This window comes from Dreissena polymorpha, chromosome 2 (assembly GCF_020536995.1).
Source record: "Dreissena polymorpha isolate Duluth1 chromosome 2, UMN_Dpol_1.0, whole genome shotgun sequence".
NCBI classification, from domain to species: Eukaryota; Metazoa; Mollusca; class Bivalvia; order Myida; family Dreissenidae; genus Dreissena; species Dreissena polymorpha.
In genome coordinates this window covers 1,887,384-1,903,930 of record NC_068356.1, presented here as the reverse complement: position 1 = coordinate 1,903,930, position 16,547 = coordinate 1,887,384, and the positions used below count along the sequence as shown (strand labels likewise).

The 16,547-nt window shown below is 38.7% G+C and overlaps 1 protein-coding gene across 4 annotated transcripts in view; it reads right to left on the bottom strand.

The window, feature by feature from the left end:
* The window catches only part of LOC127865603 (A disintegrin and metalloproteinase with thrombospondin motifs 20-like), a 40,437-nt gene that overhangs the window by 12,970 nt on the left and 10,920 nt on the right, over positions 1-16,547 (bottom strand). For all 4 annotated transcript variants that reach the window (XM_052405469.1, XM_052405470.1, XM_052405468.1 and 1 more), the window contains 11 exons: positions 16,408-16,536; positions 16,055-16,187; positions 15,609-15,716; positions 14,494-14,642; positions 10,702-10,765; positions 10,184-10,235; positions 3,767-3,873; positions 2,492-2,621; positions 2,244-2,321; positions 1,744-1,892; positions 1,218-1,356 (listed from right to left, as the gene is read on the bottom strand). In XM_052405469.1, the coding sequence (XP_052261429.1) occupies positions 1,218-1,356; positions 1,744-1,892; positions 2,244-2,321; positions 2,492-2,621; positions 3,767-3,873; positions 10,184-10,235; positions 10,702-10,765; positions 14,494-14,642; positions 15,609-15,716; positions 16,055-16,187; positions 16,408-16,536 (1,238 nt within the window). The remainder of the gene's footprint in view (positions 1-1,217; positions 1,357-1,743; positions 1,893-2,243; positions 2,322-2,491; positions 2,622-3,766; positions 3,874-10,183; positions 10,236-10,701; positions 10,766-14,493; positions 14,643-15,608; positions 15,717-16,054; positions 16,188-16,407; positions 16,537-16,547) is intronic.

Below are 16,547 nucleotides of genomic sequence, written 5' to 3'. Positions count from 1 at the left end.
GGCATTTGATAAAGTTAATCATGCAAAGTTCATTCACAAACCGAAAATGTATAATTATGGTTAAAAATATATAGACTGGATACAGGCTTTTTAAAGCAACCGAAAACAACGTGTCTTAGTAAATGGAATTGAAGACTGTTGCGAGTGGTATGCCGCAAAGATCTGTGCTCGGGCCGATATGTTTTTTAATCTATATAATCAAATGAAAGTGAAATATTTCTATTTGCAGACGATACTAAAATCTTTAGGCAAATAATGAATTTAAATAATTGTGAATTGCTTAAAGCAGATATATTTGAAATGAAAGAATGGTCAGATTAATGGAAGTTAAACTGTCACCCATACAAATGTACAGTGATGAGAATTGGTAAAAATAAAACTAGTGACTTTGAATACAAGTTAGACAAAAACGTGAAACCTATGGCAAAGTGTACTTAAGAGAAAGATATAGGAGTTGTCATGATAAGCAACTAAAATTTGAGAAACATATAAATGAAAGAGTCAATAAAGCAAATTCAATCGTTGGAGTAATTAGGCGAACGTGTGAATATATATAAGAACTTTTTATGAGCAGAGATTAAAGAATCTGAAATTACCTACTCTTGCTTATAGAAGTTTACGAGGAGACCTCATTGAAGCATATAACATAATTACTATGAAATACGACCCAATCGTTTCAAACTTATTCGAGAAAAACACTAGTCAATCAACAAGGGGGCATGAGCATAAACTTTTTTAAATGGCGATCAAGACTGGATGTTATGAATATTCGTTTTGTAACCGGATTGTGGACATATGGAACAAATTACCCGAACATGTAATATCCGCAAAGACGGTACACGCTTTAGAAAGACGATAAGATAAATTCCTAAGCAATCAACTCATAAAATATCAATACACGGAGTGTCTAACTGGAGGTATTCAGATAAATTTAAATGATGAAAAAAAACGAGGGGGGGGGTGTGCAGGACCCCCCTATAATGACCTAAAAAAAATGCCTCAGCTAAAATTTGGGTCTGGCTACGCCACTGATGGATACAAGACATATTCAACCATCGTTACATTGAATATTTTAACAGTATGTAACATGTTTAATATAATATTACTTTCTTAGTGTAGACAGTCAATGAACCTCCTTTATCACTAGCCTAATGATCTAATAATTATATTGACAATTTCTCAAATATGACGCAATCAATGACGTCACTGATACGCACCGCCACAGGTGATGGAGCAGGGGCTCGTGCGTGCTCCCCACGTGTATCGGGGGATGTCATCGCGTCTTCCCATGTGGTAGGCGCACGCCACCGCGAAGTGGCTCGTCTCATTGGAAAGAGAGCCGATCCTGACTCGTGCCTATGGAAATTGAAGACGATTATATGTATTGTTTTTTTTTTATGAAATGTACATTAATAAACTATTTTAATAGGTAGACACCACGTAAATGTGTAATTGATATGTAATAGAATAGAATTAGGCGTATCGTGGATGTATAACTGGCCCACATTATTGACTAAGAGAAGTGTCGCCAGGAATTATATAATTTCAAATTTGATACTCCTAAAAAAATCGTGAACTGTCAAATTCGTAGACTAAATTGTATGATCCCTTGCTTTTTAAATACAATGATAAAACCATGCGACGAAAACTACGGGCGATGTGACTTATTTTAGAGGAAACCACACAGGTGAATGGAATGTAACCTTCGTGCCACAAAATAGATTGTTCCGTGACCTTACTTGCCTGAATGACCAAGTTGTCATTTACGGGCCCTGCTATTTCTATTATCTCCGGAAGGCGGGTGTATAAAATCCGAAGGTCGCGGATGATCACCAGCGTCTGGGTGGGGCAGTTTTCTCCGTCGAATATCACCTCGTTGTTCGCTGTGATACCTGCAAACAATATTATACCTTTACACAGCTAAATACTGATTGATTATGTGTCAAATACTCTAACGATCAGTTAACGGTCTGTTAATTTTACTATGACAATTAATGACACCAAGGAAAATGTCCATCCAACGTTTTCAACGTATTTTAAAATACCTTTTTTGTAAATAATTACCATATGGCAGTTTAAAAATTACACTGTAGTTTGAGCAAATTAATCAATTAAAAAAAGTAAAGGCTCCTTAGCCAAATTGGCGTTTTGATAATGAACTCAACCCCGAATCCCATGTGGATGCTATAATTCTCAATGAATATTGCATCGCTCCTTTTATTCCATATCCATATTCTACTCACCAAGAACCATATCAGTATTATTCTGTTCCACCCGCACGGCCGTGCTGTGAATAGGAATTCTCGCAACGGCCCGGTAACCTGGGAACATAGAGAAGGAAAGAAAGAAAGAACAACGATCCTTCACGGTAACAACATAGACGAGAAAATCACCTAAAATAAACTACATAGAGAACGAATGGGAATCACCTTACTCAACGATATGGTTTAACTAATGCACTTGTCTTTGACCGCAATTTAAGCTGACTCACCATTCAGGAAGTATCGGGTTGGGTTCAAGAATGCGTACGTCTCTTTCCTGCACGTGGTGGCGTTCCCGCCACACTCCCCACACACGTCATACTTGATCTCCGATCCCATTACGCCATCACAGCCGAATTGCTGAAGCAATACAAAATATATGTGCCGCGTTCTGGGACAACTTAGCTTTATGATTGTGTCATCTCACATTAGCCTGTGCAGCTCACAGGCTTATCAGAAACGACACTTTCCGATTTTTTTCTTTAAAAGGTAGTCTCTTCTAAGCAAAATGCCAAGTTACGGCTTAAAGTGTCGTCCCTGAATAGCCTGTGTGGATTACACAGTCTAATCTGGGACGACAATTGGCGAATATGCATTACGCCCATATTTCTCTAAACGCAGTTCATATATGTTTGTATTCGTTTGTGTTTATTGATTGCCAGAAATATACATTAAGATGTGCATAAGACGCGTGTAAATTGAACATGTGGGTGAACATGTATGAATATCATGTTTCATGTTTGCGTTTATTTTTGCGATGACTGAAACAATAAATGGTAAATAAATGTATGCTAACAAATATATATGTACTATGCATACATCCTTCAAGTACATACACAGGAATAACTCTGAATGTAACATGCTAGTATGTAATACACTTTGATTAAATATAAATTGTGCAAAAAAGAAAAGAAAATGGAAGACCGCGTTGGGCTGAGTCTGGTCCAATAGTAGTAAAGTTGTTAATGCCGTTAAGTTAAAAAATGTCGTAAAGTGGAAAATGACGTTAAACGGAAAATGACGAAAGTGGACTTTATCAGCTGATCAGACAATACCCATTAATGTGACAATAGTGAAACATATAAGCATATTAATTAACTAATGAGTACATTTAATTAAGTTCATGCACTTTCTCAACAGTTGTCGTAATGAACTCTATGGGCGGGATTACACGAAAATAAAGAGACAAGTACAAGGCACTGCTGCCTCACCCAGGTCTTTTATGGTGTCATTGATGAACATCGCTTTGGGAAAACTGGGCTTAATCCATATGAGTATAGTGTCATCCCAGATAAGCATGTGCAGTCCGCAATTAAGGATGAAACTTTCCGCGTATACTGGATTTCACTAAGAAAGGACTTCCTTTTAAAGGAAAAATAAACATACGGGCGAAATGTTTCGTCCCTGATAAGCATGTGCGGACTGCACAGCCTATTCTTAGAGGATACTTTACACACTTGCATTAAGTCCGGTTTTATCAAAGCGCGACAACAAGAGTCGTGTACCTGACACTGCTGCCTCACACAGGCCCTGTACGGTGTTAGGTCTGGGGTAAAGCAGGTCTGGAGGTCGTTTACCCGGTAGAAGCAGGTGAAGTTGCATCCGTATTTACCTGCAGGGAGGGTCGTTTTAGTTTTAAACATAATTGAGCCGTGCTCAGTGAAAATGGGCTTAATGCATGTGCGTTAAGTGTCGTCCCAGATTAGCCTGAACAGTCCGCACAGGCTTATCAGGGACGACACTTTCCGCGTTATATTTTTTGCTCCAAAAACGTCTCTTTTTAGCAAAAATCCAGTTTAGGCGCCAAATGTCGTCCCTGATTAGCACTGACACTTTAGGAACATGCTTTAAATCCATTTTTCACAGAGCACGGCCCATATATTTAAGCTCAATTTCATCGAAGGCTTATTGGAACACTATCGAGGCTATCCCCTGGGTAGAACCAGTACTTGGCGTATTTTCGGGAAATCTAAAGAACGCTTCAAACCACCGGTTGGTAGCGTGTGGCTATGATATTAATTACTGAAAACATCATTTTGAATGATAAATAATCATATTATAACGAAAAATTAACTTTTTTGAAAAAAAAAAATTTCACTATCAAATATATATATATATATAACAAGGTATGCAACTCAACATCAGCCCAAAACGGGGTGCATCGCTTTGAACAGCCATATCTTCATCAATTGTGCAGCGATTTTCACGATCTCGGTCTTATTCAACGCAGAAATGAATTTCCTTTCTGGAAATGTATATGTCTTGCAATATTTTTACAAATGCTGGGTCAACTTTTAAGAAATAACACGATACACAACACGCATGACCCAGTTGACAGTGATCATGCATTCTTTATGAATGAAATCTCCAGTTGTAAAGACACACCTCCGCATTGGACCAATGAAATCACTCGTATGTTTAAAATGTCAGTTAGTTGAAATGTATGTAAACAAAGGTGTCAAACGGCGCTGGACAGTTAGTCTTGATGCAGAATGTAACGACAAGAACGGTAATAATGTTTTTTTCATACGTTTTATTGAATTATCGTATCGAACTACATGAACTTTGTAGGGAAGTTGCCCTTTACTCCGTGAAGATTTCAGTCTTAAAGACAGCATGATCACTGTCAACTGGGTCATGCGAGTTGTGTATCGTGTTATTTCTTAAAAGTTGACCCAGCATTTGTAAAAATATTGCATGACTTATCTTTCGCCAAATAACGATTTTTACACATTCAAAGCACAACGCTGAGTATATCATTAACTTGATATTACATCCGAAAATCACTCTGTCTGTAGTCCAATATTGTAAATTGCAATTGAGAAAAGTGCGAGTCTTTTTTATTATAAACGCGACTTATTTTACATGTACTGTATATAGACATTTGAATTGTCAATTTATCACATAGTCCTTATTTCTTGCAATGTGCATTGTTTATAATCCGTGCATATACTTTTGACATTTTATAATGTACAAAAAGCCATACAAATATCGCACAATTCATAAATAATCTGCAATATTTGCTTTCCGATTTAATTCAAATTAGGTAATAGAATGTTTTCCATTCGTATTTATGTATATGTTACATTATTTTCTTGTACAATAAGGGCATTTACCATAGACAAATAAAACATTGTGTATGTTTAAACATATGTTTGTATGCAGAAATCTGCAAATGTAATCGAGTTTACCAACGGCTATTATTTGATAAACTGCTCCGGTACATTTGAATAGCAGTAATGTAGAGTACATGACGTAGCGTGTGACGAAGACGAAAGTTTATCGAGTTCATAAACTCATTTGAATATAGTGATAGGGTTGCATAAGGGTCTTTATTCATCTTTGCTAAAATAATTATTAAAGACCCTAAATGCAAAATCGTGAATTATTGAGTTAAATGGAATATTTATAGATTTTAAAGGATTGTTAAAGGTAAGATACTAGTTCGATCGTGTTTTTGTTTTTGTTTGTACTTTAGTCGTTCCCTATTCTCGGAGAAATGATTTTAACATGGGCGCCATTGATGCATCGGATCATACACGGCATACCCAAAAATGAATATAAAAAAACGTTCTGTGCCTCCTTAAGTTCGTCGTCCGAAGTCGGAAAACGTATCGCCCTGTAAAATAACTGAAATAAAATGTCAGTCGCTGCAATTGTCTGTTTACTCGTCGACATTGTCAAGGTCGTCGATGGTTTGCTTTTATAATGTCGCGCGACTCGGCCGTTTTGTGTAAGTTACCTCCCGGTTACTTGTACTAACCCACCTAGAGAAGCAGGTTATGTTTAAATTGGGTTTTAAAGGGGCCTTTTCACGTTTTGGTAAATTGACAAAATTGTAAAAATTTGTTTCAGATTCGCAAAGTTTCGTTTAAGTTATGATATTTGTGAGGAAACAGTAATACTTAACATTAACCATGCTCTAAAATAGCCAATATATGCATCTTTTGACGATTTAAAAACCTGAAAATTATAAAGCGTTGCAACGCAAAACGATTGAATTATTTGGAGAGTTCTGTTGTTTTCGTTATTTATTGTGAAAGTAAGAGGGTTACTTATATTAAGTATTGAATACTTTCTACATTGCGTGAGCGCGGATGGTCGAGTGGTCTAAATGGTTTATACTTTTACTACAGGACTCCTGGGGTCAGTGGTGGGTTACTTCTTTTTCTTTTTAAAATTGTATTATCGGGTTTTCACTGGAGCTTTTTATTTCTAATGTTTACAATTATCAATATAAAGCATTAAATTACAAACTTTAAAACATGCACAAATCTGTGAAAAGGCCTCTTTAACCGATCGGTATAACTTACCAAATTTTATACAAACGCTTACCGACCAGTAACCAACAAGTTATCGACTTTTAACCATCGGTATGTGGTTAACTGTTTATGCAATCGGACGCTGTGGTTATGATGGTGGTAGTAGAACAAATAGTAGTAACTGTACTACAATAGGTTATTAATGTCTGTGATTTCATTTATTTTTGTAGAAAAATTATAATAGAGACTATTCGCAACTCTTAATCCCTTGTGTTAAAATAACAAATGACTATTATTCGAACTTGTACAGCATGAGTAGTAGCATGTTGACAACATATTTGAGGTCACATTAATTCTAATCAAATTGCAGAAACCCAATTTGAAATAGGCTTTTGAATTATCGTCATGATGTAGTGGTCAGTAGTAGTTACTACTAAGGTAGCAGCTGCGATAGTCATGATGTAGTTGTCAGTGGTAGTTACTACTAAGGTAGCAGTTTCGATAGTCATGATGTAGTGGTCAGTGGTAGTTACTACTAAGGTAGCAGCTGCGATAGTCATGATGCAGTGGTAGTAACTACTAAGGTAGCAGCTGCGATAGTCATGATGTAGTGGTCAGTGGTAGTTACTACTAAGGTAGCAACTGCGATAGTCATGATGTAGTGGTCAGTGGTAGTTACTACTAAGGTAGCAGTTGCGATAGTCATGATGTAGTGGTCAGTGGTAGTTACTACTAAGGTAGCAGCTGCGATAGTCATGATGTAGTGGTCTGTGGTAGTTACTACTAAGGTAGCAGTTGCGATAGTCATGATGCAGTGGTAGTTACTACTAAGGTAGCAGCTGCGATAGTCATGATGTAGTGGTCAGTGGTAGTTACTACTAAGGTAGCAGCTGCGATATCATGATGTAGTTGTCAGGGGTAGTACCAGCTAAGGTAGCAGCTGCGATAGTCATGATGTAGTTGTCAGGGGTAGTACCAGCTAAGGCAGCTGCGACATTCATGATGAAGATCAGGGGTAGTACCAGCTAAGGTAGCAGCTGCGATAGTCATGATGTAGTTGTCAGGGGTAAAACCAGCTAATAAGGTAGCAGCTGCGATAGTCATGATGTAGTGGTCAGTGGTAGTTACTACTAAGATAGCAGCTGCAATAGTCATGATGTAGTTGTCGGGGTAGTACCAGCTAAGGTAGCAGCTGCGATAATCATGATGTAGTGGTAAGTGGTAGTTACTACTAAGGTAGCAGTTGCGATAGTCGTGATGTAGTGGTCAGTGGTAGTTACTACTAAGGTAGCAGCTGCAATAGTCATGATGTAGTTGTCAGGGGTAGTACCAGCTAAGGTAGCAGCTGCGATAATCATGATGTAGTGGTAAGTGGTAGTTACTACTAAGGTAGCAGCTGCGATAGTCGTGATGTAGAGGTCAGGTTTATTACCAGCTAAGGTAGCAGCTGCGATATTCATGATGTAGTTGTCAGGGGTAGTACCAGCTAAGGTAGCAGCTGCGATATTCATAATGTAGAGGTCAGTGGGAAGTTACTACTAAGGTAGCAGCTGCGATAGTCATTATGCAGTGGTAGTTACTACTAAGGTAGCAGCTGCGATAGTCATGATGTAGTGGTCAGTGGTAGTTACTACTAAGGTAGCAGCTGCGATAGTCATGATGTAGTGGTCAGTGGTAGTTACTACTAAGGTAGCAGCTGCGATATTCATGATGTAGTGGTCAGTGGTAGTTACTACTAAGGTAGCAGCTGCGATAGTCATGATGTAGTGGTCAGTGGTAGTTACTACTAAGGTAGCAACTGCGATAGTCATGATGTAGTGGTCAGTGGTAGTTACTACTAAGGTAGCAGCTGCGATAGTCATGATGTAGTGGTCAGTGGTAGTTACTACTAAGGTAGCAGCTGCGATAGTCATGATGTAGTGGTCAGTGGTAGTTACTACTAAGGTAACAGCTGCGATATTCATGATGTAGTGGTCAGTGGTAGTTACTACTAAGGTAGCAGTTTCGATAGTCATGATGTAGTGGTCAGTGGTAGTTACTACTAAGGTAGCAGCTGCGATAGTCATGATGCAGTGGTAGTAACTACTAAGGTAGCAGCTGCGATAGTCATGATGTAGTGGTCAGTGGTAGTTACTACTAAGGTAGCAACTGCGATAGTCATGATGTAGTGGTCAGTGGTAGTTACTACTAAGGTAGCAGTTGCGATAGTCATGATGTAGTGGTCAGTGGTAGTTACTACTAAGGTAGCAGCTGCGATAGTCATGATGTAGTGGTCTGTGGTAGTTACTACTAAGGTAGCAGTTGCGATAGTCATGATGCAGTGGTAGTTACTACTAAGGTAGCAGCTGCGATAGTCATGATGTAGTGGTCAGTGGTAGTTACTACTAAGGTAGCAGCTGCGATATCATGATGTAGTTGTCAGGGGTAGTACCAGCTAAGGTAGCAGCTGCGATAGTCATGATGTAGTTGTCAGGGGTAGTACCAGCTAAGGCAGCTGCGACATTCATGATGAAGATCAGGGGTAGTACCAGCTAAGGTAGCAGCTGCGATAGTCATGATGTAGTTGTCAGGGGTAAAACCAGCTAATAAGGTAGCAGCTGCGATAGTCATGATGTAGTGGTCAGTGGTAGTTACTACTAAGATAGCAGCTGCAATAGTCATGATGTAGTTGTCGGGGTAGTACCAGCTAAGGTAGCAGCTGCGATAATCATGATGTAGTGGTAAGTGGTAGTTACTACTAAGGTAGCAGTTGCGATAGTCGTGATGTAGTGGTCAGTGGTAGTTACTACTAAGGTAGCAGCTGCAATAGTCATGATGTAGTTGTCAGGGGTAGTACCAGCTAAGGTAGCAGCTGCGATAATCATGATGTAGTGGTAAGTGGTAGTTACTACTAAGGTAGCAGCTGCGATAGTCGTGATGTAGAGGTCAGGTTTATTACCAGCTAAGGTAGCAGCTGCGATATTCATGATGTAGTTGTCAGGGGTAGTACCAGCTAAGGTAGCAGCTGCGATATTCATAATGTAGAGGTCAGTGGGAAGTTACTACTAAGGTAGCAGCTGCGATAGTCATTATGCAGTGGTAGTTACTACTAAGGTAGCAGCTGCGATAGTCATGATGTAGTGGTCAGTGGTAGTTACTACTAAGGTAGCAGCTGCGATAGTCATGATGTAGTGGTCAGTGGTAGTTACTACTAAGGTAGCAGCTGCGATATTCATGATGTAGTGGTCAGTGGTAGTTACTACTAAGGTAGCAGCTGCGATAGTCATGATGTAGTGGTCAGTGGTAGTTACTACTAAGGTAGCAACTGCGATAGTCATGATGTAGTGGTCAGTGGTAGTTACTACTAAGGTAGCAGCTTCGATAGTCATGATGTAGTGGTCAGTGGTAGTTACTACTAAGGTAGCAGCTGCGATAGTCATGATGTAGTGGTCAGTGGTAGTTACTACTAAGGTAACAGCTGCGATATTCATGATGTAGTGGTCAGTGGTAGTTACTACTAAGGTAGCAGCTGCGATAGTCATTATGTAGTGGTCAGTGGTAGTTACTACTACGGTAGCAGCTGCGATAGTCAAGATGTAGTGGTCAGTGGTAGTTACAAGTAAGGTAGCAGATGCTGTTTGGAACCAAGACTGAATACAGTGTACACGAAATGTAACATACCTTTATCTAGCGCGTCGCACGTTGTGTTCAGGCTTTTATAATCGGGGCATTTCTACAAACGTTCGAAAATAATAATAATACTAATAAAATAAGCAACAAATTATAATAATTTATGAAGTCATTTTTAAAAAATGTTCCAACAGGTAAGTTTATTGCGACAAATATCTAAAAACTAAGTAAAATTACTAGATTTCGAGATTTTGGTACGTTAAGTGTAACTCTTTTAGCAATGGATTTCTTCAATGCAACACAGAATTTTTCTATGATATAATATAATATAGCCGTTATGCCTTTTGAACACGATGTTATACATTAGTTTCACAAAACAAGACACAGGTATTTTCCTTATTTTCTTGTTGATTAAGAGGAATTTATATCAGGTACCACAAGAATTAAAGAGCTTAACTTACCGTTACACAAAATGCACCACACATCTATCGCCCCTAGTAGGGCGGCGTTTGAACGAAAGAAAGTGAACATAATATACCCTTACCTGAAACACAGAGTTATTGCCCTACCTGCATATTACAAAGCAGGTATGTCTTCCGTGGCCCTTCGCAGTCCTTCCCGCCGTATCTGGGTCTGGTAAAACCGGTATAACAATGTTTACCTTACGTAGGAAAACAGTACAAAAACATGTATATTGAACATGTTCAAACTTTCTTTTTTTGAAATATTCAAAAAAATAGTTCGTATGTATGAACCATTTAATCATAGATGGCTTCCATATTGTACTCGCATCGCAGTATCAGCTTGTGAACGAATTATACAGTTTCAGATACTAGCTTGCTATAGTTCGTTCAGTTACAGCGAACGTTCACCAATGAATGTTTGTTTCGTACGAAACCTTTTGAACGATAAGTTCGCCGCGAACGTTTTAAGAGCGGCATTCATTGATAACAAATCGAATATGAAAGATGATTTAAGAAATATTTTGTATTGTTCAACATACAGCAAGGAATTGAGAAGTTATTGATAAGAATTTTTTTTATTTGGCATGGTGTTTCAGTTTTCAATTACATATGTGCATTCAGTCTTCGAATTAGACTATAAGCCTGAAGTCCGAGTCGATTCTTGGGACGGTCGGTCGATAATAAATGCATTTTAAATAGCCCGATCGGTCGATTAAATATTTGAGCGTAAAATTGTCAACAAAGTGAAAAAAATACATCAATACGGTCAGCCACTTTGTGTTAAAGATATAATCAATGGAAATGTCGGTACAATTCGTAAGACAATCAACACGTCTGTGTTCCACTCTTACATAGACTCCGGAGATGGACGATTTTATTGGCAGTTTTTGATTGGTTAGCGGATAGCGCGGACATGATCGATAACTGACAAAAAATCTTCGCTACTTTCCGAAAATCGTACGAGTCAGCGAAAAGTTGCAAATAAAAAATTGATCGATTAGCAAAATAAAGCACTGCATTTGCATATAGTTAAGCAATATACTAACAAAATTATATATTTATTACGTATTTGCTAGGTAAATGGTTTTCAATTTCTGGAATCTAACAATATGCACATTTTATTTTATGTGCAAAACACATACATTTTTTCGGCCTGTCGTGTTCGGATACAGTATTTTTGTCGACTTTAATTTATTTTCGACGTTCTTTATGAACATTTTTATAGTATGACGAATACACATGCGGTGATACGAATGGTATGATATATAAAATTTCGCATTGTATTCACCAGAAATTCCAACTAGAAAGACTAAAAATGTACCATTAGTTAGGGCTCGGGGCGCTTACAAAACTATCAGATTTTTTTTTTATGATTAAGGACAAATGTCGTGAAAAAAATGACCATTTAGGACACCTGTCCGGAGGAAATTGTGACCAATGATGCAATCTGAAACACTGAGATATGGAGATGTCCGCGAAGCATGCCTTTGCTGTTGTTATCAAACATGAATAATACATGTTGTACTCATTAGAAGTAGTTGTTTCTGATTGGAAAAGGATATTTTTGTGTTCCTGGCCAAAAAAGTCATAACTTTTATGTTAACCTTTTCGGGCTATTGAAAATGTATTCGGGCTATTATTTTTTTATCTGATTAGCCCGAAGGGCTATTGGTCTTAAATATTTAGCGTTAAGACTGTGTGCATTACTGTAATTTCATTATGAAACAACATACCCGTCCAAAATTTTGGATTTGTACTCGAACTTCTTCCGAATGCATTCGCTACCGATCGCGAACGTTCGTAAAAAAACGACCGTTCAGTAACCGAACGTTCGCCTTTGCGAACTGTTCCGAACGTTTAACAAGAGCACCGCCTTGCGGGTGCAGACCGCTCATCTATTTTCTTTTTAAAGGTGAAGGGACTCTCATTTTCAATCACAAAGGAGGGAGGAGTGGAGTGAAGAGGGGTGTATAGTGTGGGGTTGTGGACATTTATTACATTATCTTCCAAAAAAGCGAAAAAAAAAAAAAAAAAAATCGGGGGGGGGGGGGGGGGTTGGGGGGGGCGATGGGAGGGGGGGGGGTTTGGGTGCGATGGTTGGACGGTATTTCAAACATAACAGTTTTAAAAAAAAATGGGAGGGGGGGGGGGGTATAGTGTGAGGGTGTGGTGGTAATTTGTGAGATGATCTTAAAAAAAAAAAAAAAAAAAAAAAAAAAAATTGGGGGGGGGGTGGGGTGGGGGGGGGGTGGGGGGGGTATAGTGTGAGGGTGTGGTGGTCATTTGTGAGATGATGTTAAAAAAAAAAAAAAAAAATTAGGGGGGGGGGAGGGGGGGGGGGGGGAGGGGGGGAGGGGGGGGGAGGGGGGGAGGGCACGGGGGATGGTTTGGGTGGAGTCTATTGTGGTATGTCAGGTAAGAGTAGTTTCATCAAAGTATCAATCAAATCTAATCATAAATAAAGAAGTTATGGCAATTTTAGCAAAATTTAATAATTTGACCTTGAGAGTCAAGGTCATTCAAAGGTCAAAGTAAAATTCAAGTTGCCAGGTACAGTAACCTCATGATAGCATGTAAGTATTTGAAGTTTGAAAGCAATAGCCTTGATACTTAAGAAGTAAAGTGGATCGAAACACAAAATTTAACCATATATTAAAAGTTACTAAGTCAAAAAAGGGCCATAATTCCGTAACAATGACAACCAGAGTTATAAAACTTGTCCTTTTACTGTACCCTTATGATAGTTTGTGAGTGTTCCAAGTATGAAAGCAATATCTATGATACTTTAGGGGTAAAGTGGACCAAAACATAAATCTTAACCAAATTTTCAATTTTCTAAGTATAAAGGGCCCATAATTCCGTCCAAATGCCAGTCAGAGTTACATTACTTTGCCTGCACGGTCCCCTTATGATAGTTCATAAATCTTGCAAGTATGAAAGCAATAGCTTTGATACTGTAGGAATAAAGTGGACCTAAACACAAAACTTAATCAAATTTTCAATTTTCTAAGTATAAAAAGGGCACATAATTCTGTCAAAATGCCAGTCAGAGTTACATTACTTTGCCTGCACAGTCCCCTTATGATAGTTAGTAAGTGTTGCAAGTATGAAAGCAATAGCTTTGATGCTTAAGGAATAAAATGGACCTAAACACAAAACTTAACCAAAATTGTCAATTTTCTAAGTATAAAAAGGGCACATAATTCTGTCAAAATGCATGCCAGAGTTATCTAACTTTGCCTGCCCAGTCCCCTCATGATAGTAAGTAAGTGTACCAAGTTTGAATGCAATAGCATTGATACTTACTGAGAAAAGTGGAACTAAACGCAAAACTTAACCAAAATTTTCAATTTTTTAAGTATATAAAGGGCACATAATTCTGTCAAAATGCACGCCAGAGTTATCTAACTTTGCCTGCCCAGTCCCCTCATGATAGTAAGTAAGTGTACCAAGTTTGAATGCAATACCATTGATACTTTCTGAGAAAAGTGGACCTAAACGCAAAACTTAACCGGACGCCGACGCCAACGCCAACGCCAACGCCAACGCCAACGCCAACGCCGACGCCAAGGTGATGACAATAGCTCATAATTTTTTTTCAAAAAATAGATGAGCTAAAAATGTTCACCTTAACTGAACGTATGACTGGATAAAATGTGTTTAAATTGCACACAGATTATTTATGTAGATTAAATGACGCTCGATTAGTAATTGTCGGTTCAGGTAATACATAAAAGTACACCGGGTACTCTTTAGTAAACTACAACAAACCCGGGTGCGGAAAATATACTAAAAAGTATGGCGGAGTATTTGCGTACGCGGGATATATTGTAGTATCCTAAAGAGGAGCTTTAGTACTAGATGTACTAGAGTCAACAATGTTCAATTGTGTCTCACTTTGGGTCCGTGCACGTCCTTGTTTGCATAAAAATGCCTCCCCCGCATGTGCGACTGCACGTGGTGCTCACCCATGGGCTCCATCCCCCTGGGATAGGGTCTGTCTGAAGGGAAGCGTTCATCGCAACTGACTGACCGCGCATGCACCACTGGAATACAACGGTACTTCCGGTATATTTATTAAGAGACATAGCTGTGTAGCTCTCATGTAACAAAATATTTTGTTTTATGTATGCTAGAATGTCAAATGTCAAGCAGAGATCTTAGTGAAGATTATGTATAATCAGAGATATTGTTTTAACACAGCTGTCAAGTTTTGTAACGAAATTGTGTTTTATTCAAACATAAAAACATTGTATAGAAAACAAAATAATAAACATTCAATAGCGCATTACATACGTTAATCCCTAGTTTAAACAGTGTATTACAGTTACTGTAAGCAACCTGAAAGCAAAGCTACACAAAGACAAGTCGCTGTACAATAACTTACGGTACTTTAGTCGAAATATCAAATGTAGGAGTCTGATTACGTTTTACTGACAGTTGGCGAAAACATGTATTCAGTTCTTCTCAGGTACTTATGTAATGAAAAATATTACACTGTAATAAAAATCTAAATGTGAAACGAGGCAAAAGCCGACAGAACGACCTTGTACCGATATATCATGTTGATCGGCCGACACCTTTATAAACGAGTACTTAATATATACATTTTTCAAGTTTGCTGTTGGCGAAATTGATGGGCAAATTGAGTGCTTCACAACATCTTCTTCTACAAGCTTGCTTCACATATACTTATCTACGTTGGAATTTTAATTCTGGAAGACGGGCGCTGATTAAACTAATTTTGTCCTCGTATAAATGTATTTGGATGAAATGCAGCTCAGAAAAACATCGGCGACATACGTAATAGCTATTAGATCACATAAGGTTTATTTATTATTTAGTTGTATATGGCACATTCTGGAATAAAGCAAAGTTTTATCATTGGGGGCTTATCAACCCCAATGATATAATAAAACAGGGGACGATGATGACACAAAAAATATGAAGGTATAGACTAGAACAGGGCAAGAAGTTGACATTAAGATAACGAGTCGTGTTTGATGTATTACCGTTCGGGTGTTGTTACAGTCCGTCCCGTCCATCAGAGGCTGGGGGTAATAGTAGTTGCCCAGATCGGTGTGGCAGGCTATCGCTTTGCAGGGGTCATGTCCTGGGTTCTGCGAAAGTCATCAAAAAAGCGGAACAAAGTTTAGCATCTAAAACACATAGCATAGCATCGATATTTTTCAAACTAATGATTTTTCGAAGCTGAATACGTGTCTATCTATGTTCATTATAAACGCCATGAAGCAATGCTCAGTTTGACTGAAAAAAAGAACTGGTGGTCCTCCGATAAAAAGCGCTGCGTATTTAAGGATGGTTTTTTAATAACATGTAGTTTATCAGGGAACAAGGCTTGTTTAAAAACAAGTATACAGTAGTACAAAAATGTCATAGATTCCTACGCAACAATCTTGTCAATCAAGACTGGACATAAGGTCAATCAAAGACTTACGTAGAAGAAGTAGGCGTGGTCACCAAGCATAAGACGGCACTGATCGTCCGCTGTGTACACCATGCCGGGAAGAGGCAGCGGGACGAGCTCGTCTCCACTCACTGGAGCGTTTTCCAGGCACCCAAGATTGTACCTGCAAGGAAGAGGGAAGTCAAAGTATTCCAGTTATACACAGAATGTCAGATTGTTCCATCAATACCGAAGGAAGTCACACACAAAAATGAATCTGCAGTACAAAGGGGTAAACTCAATATTCTATCTTCTCAACGGACGGACATACTCAGTGCTTTACCAGTAAAACAGACGGACGCATAATGTGGATTTAGTCGGTCACTGGTCAACATAATACCTACCTGTTGTTGTAGAGTTCCTTGGCGCTGCAATTGGACCACCGGAAGGCGTCCACTCCAGAATTGCCGTACGCGGACATGAGGGCGGGGGGACAGTGGTTATTGCTTGTATTGTCATGGCTCATGCCGATACTGCGATGTAA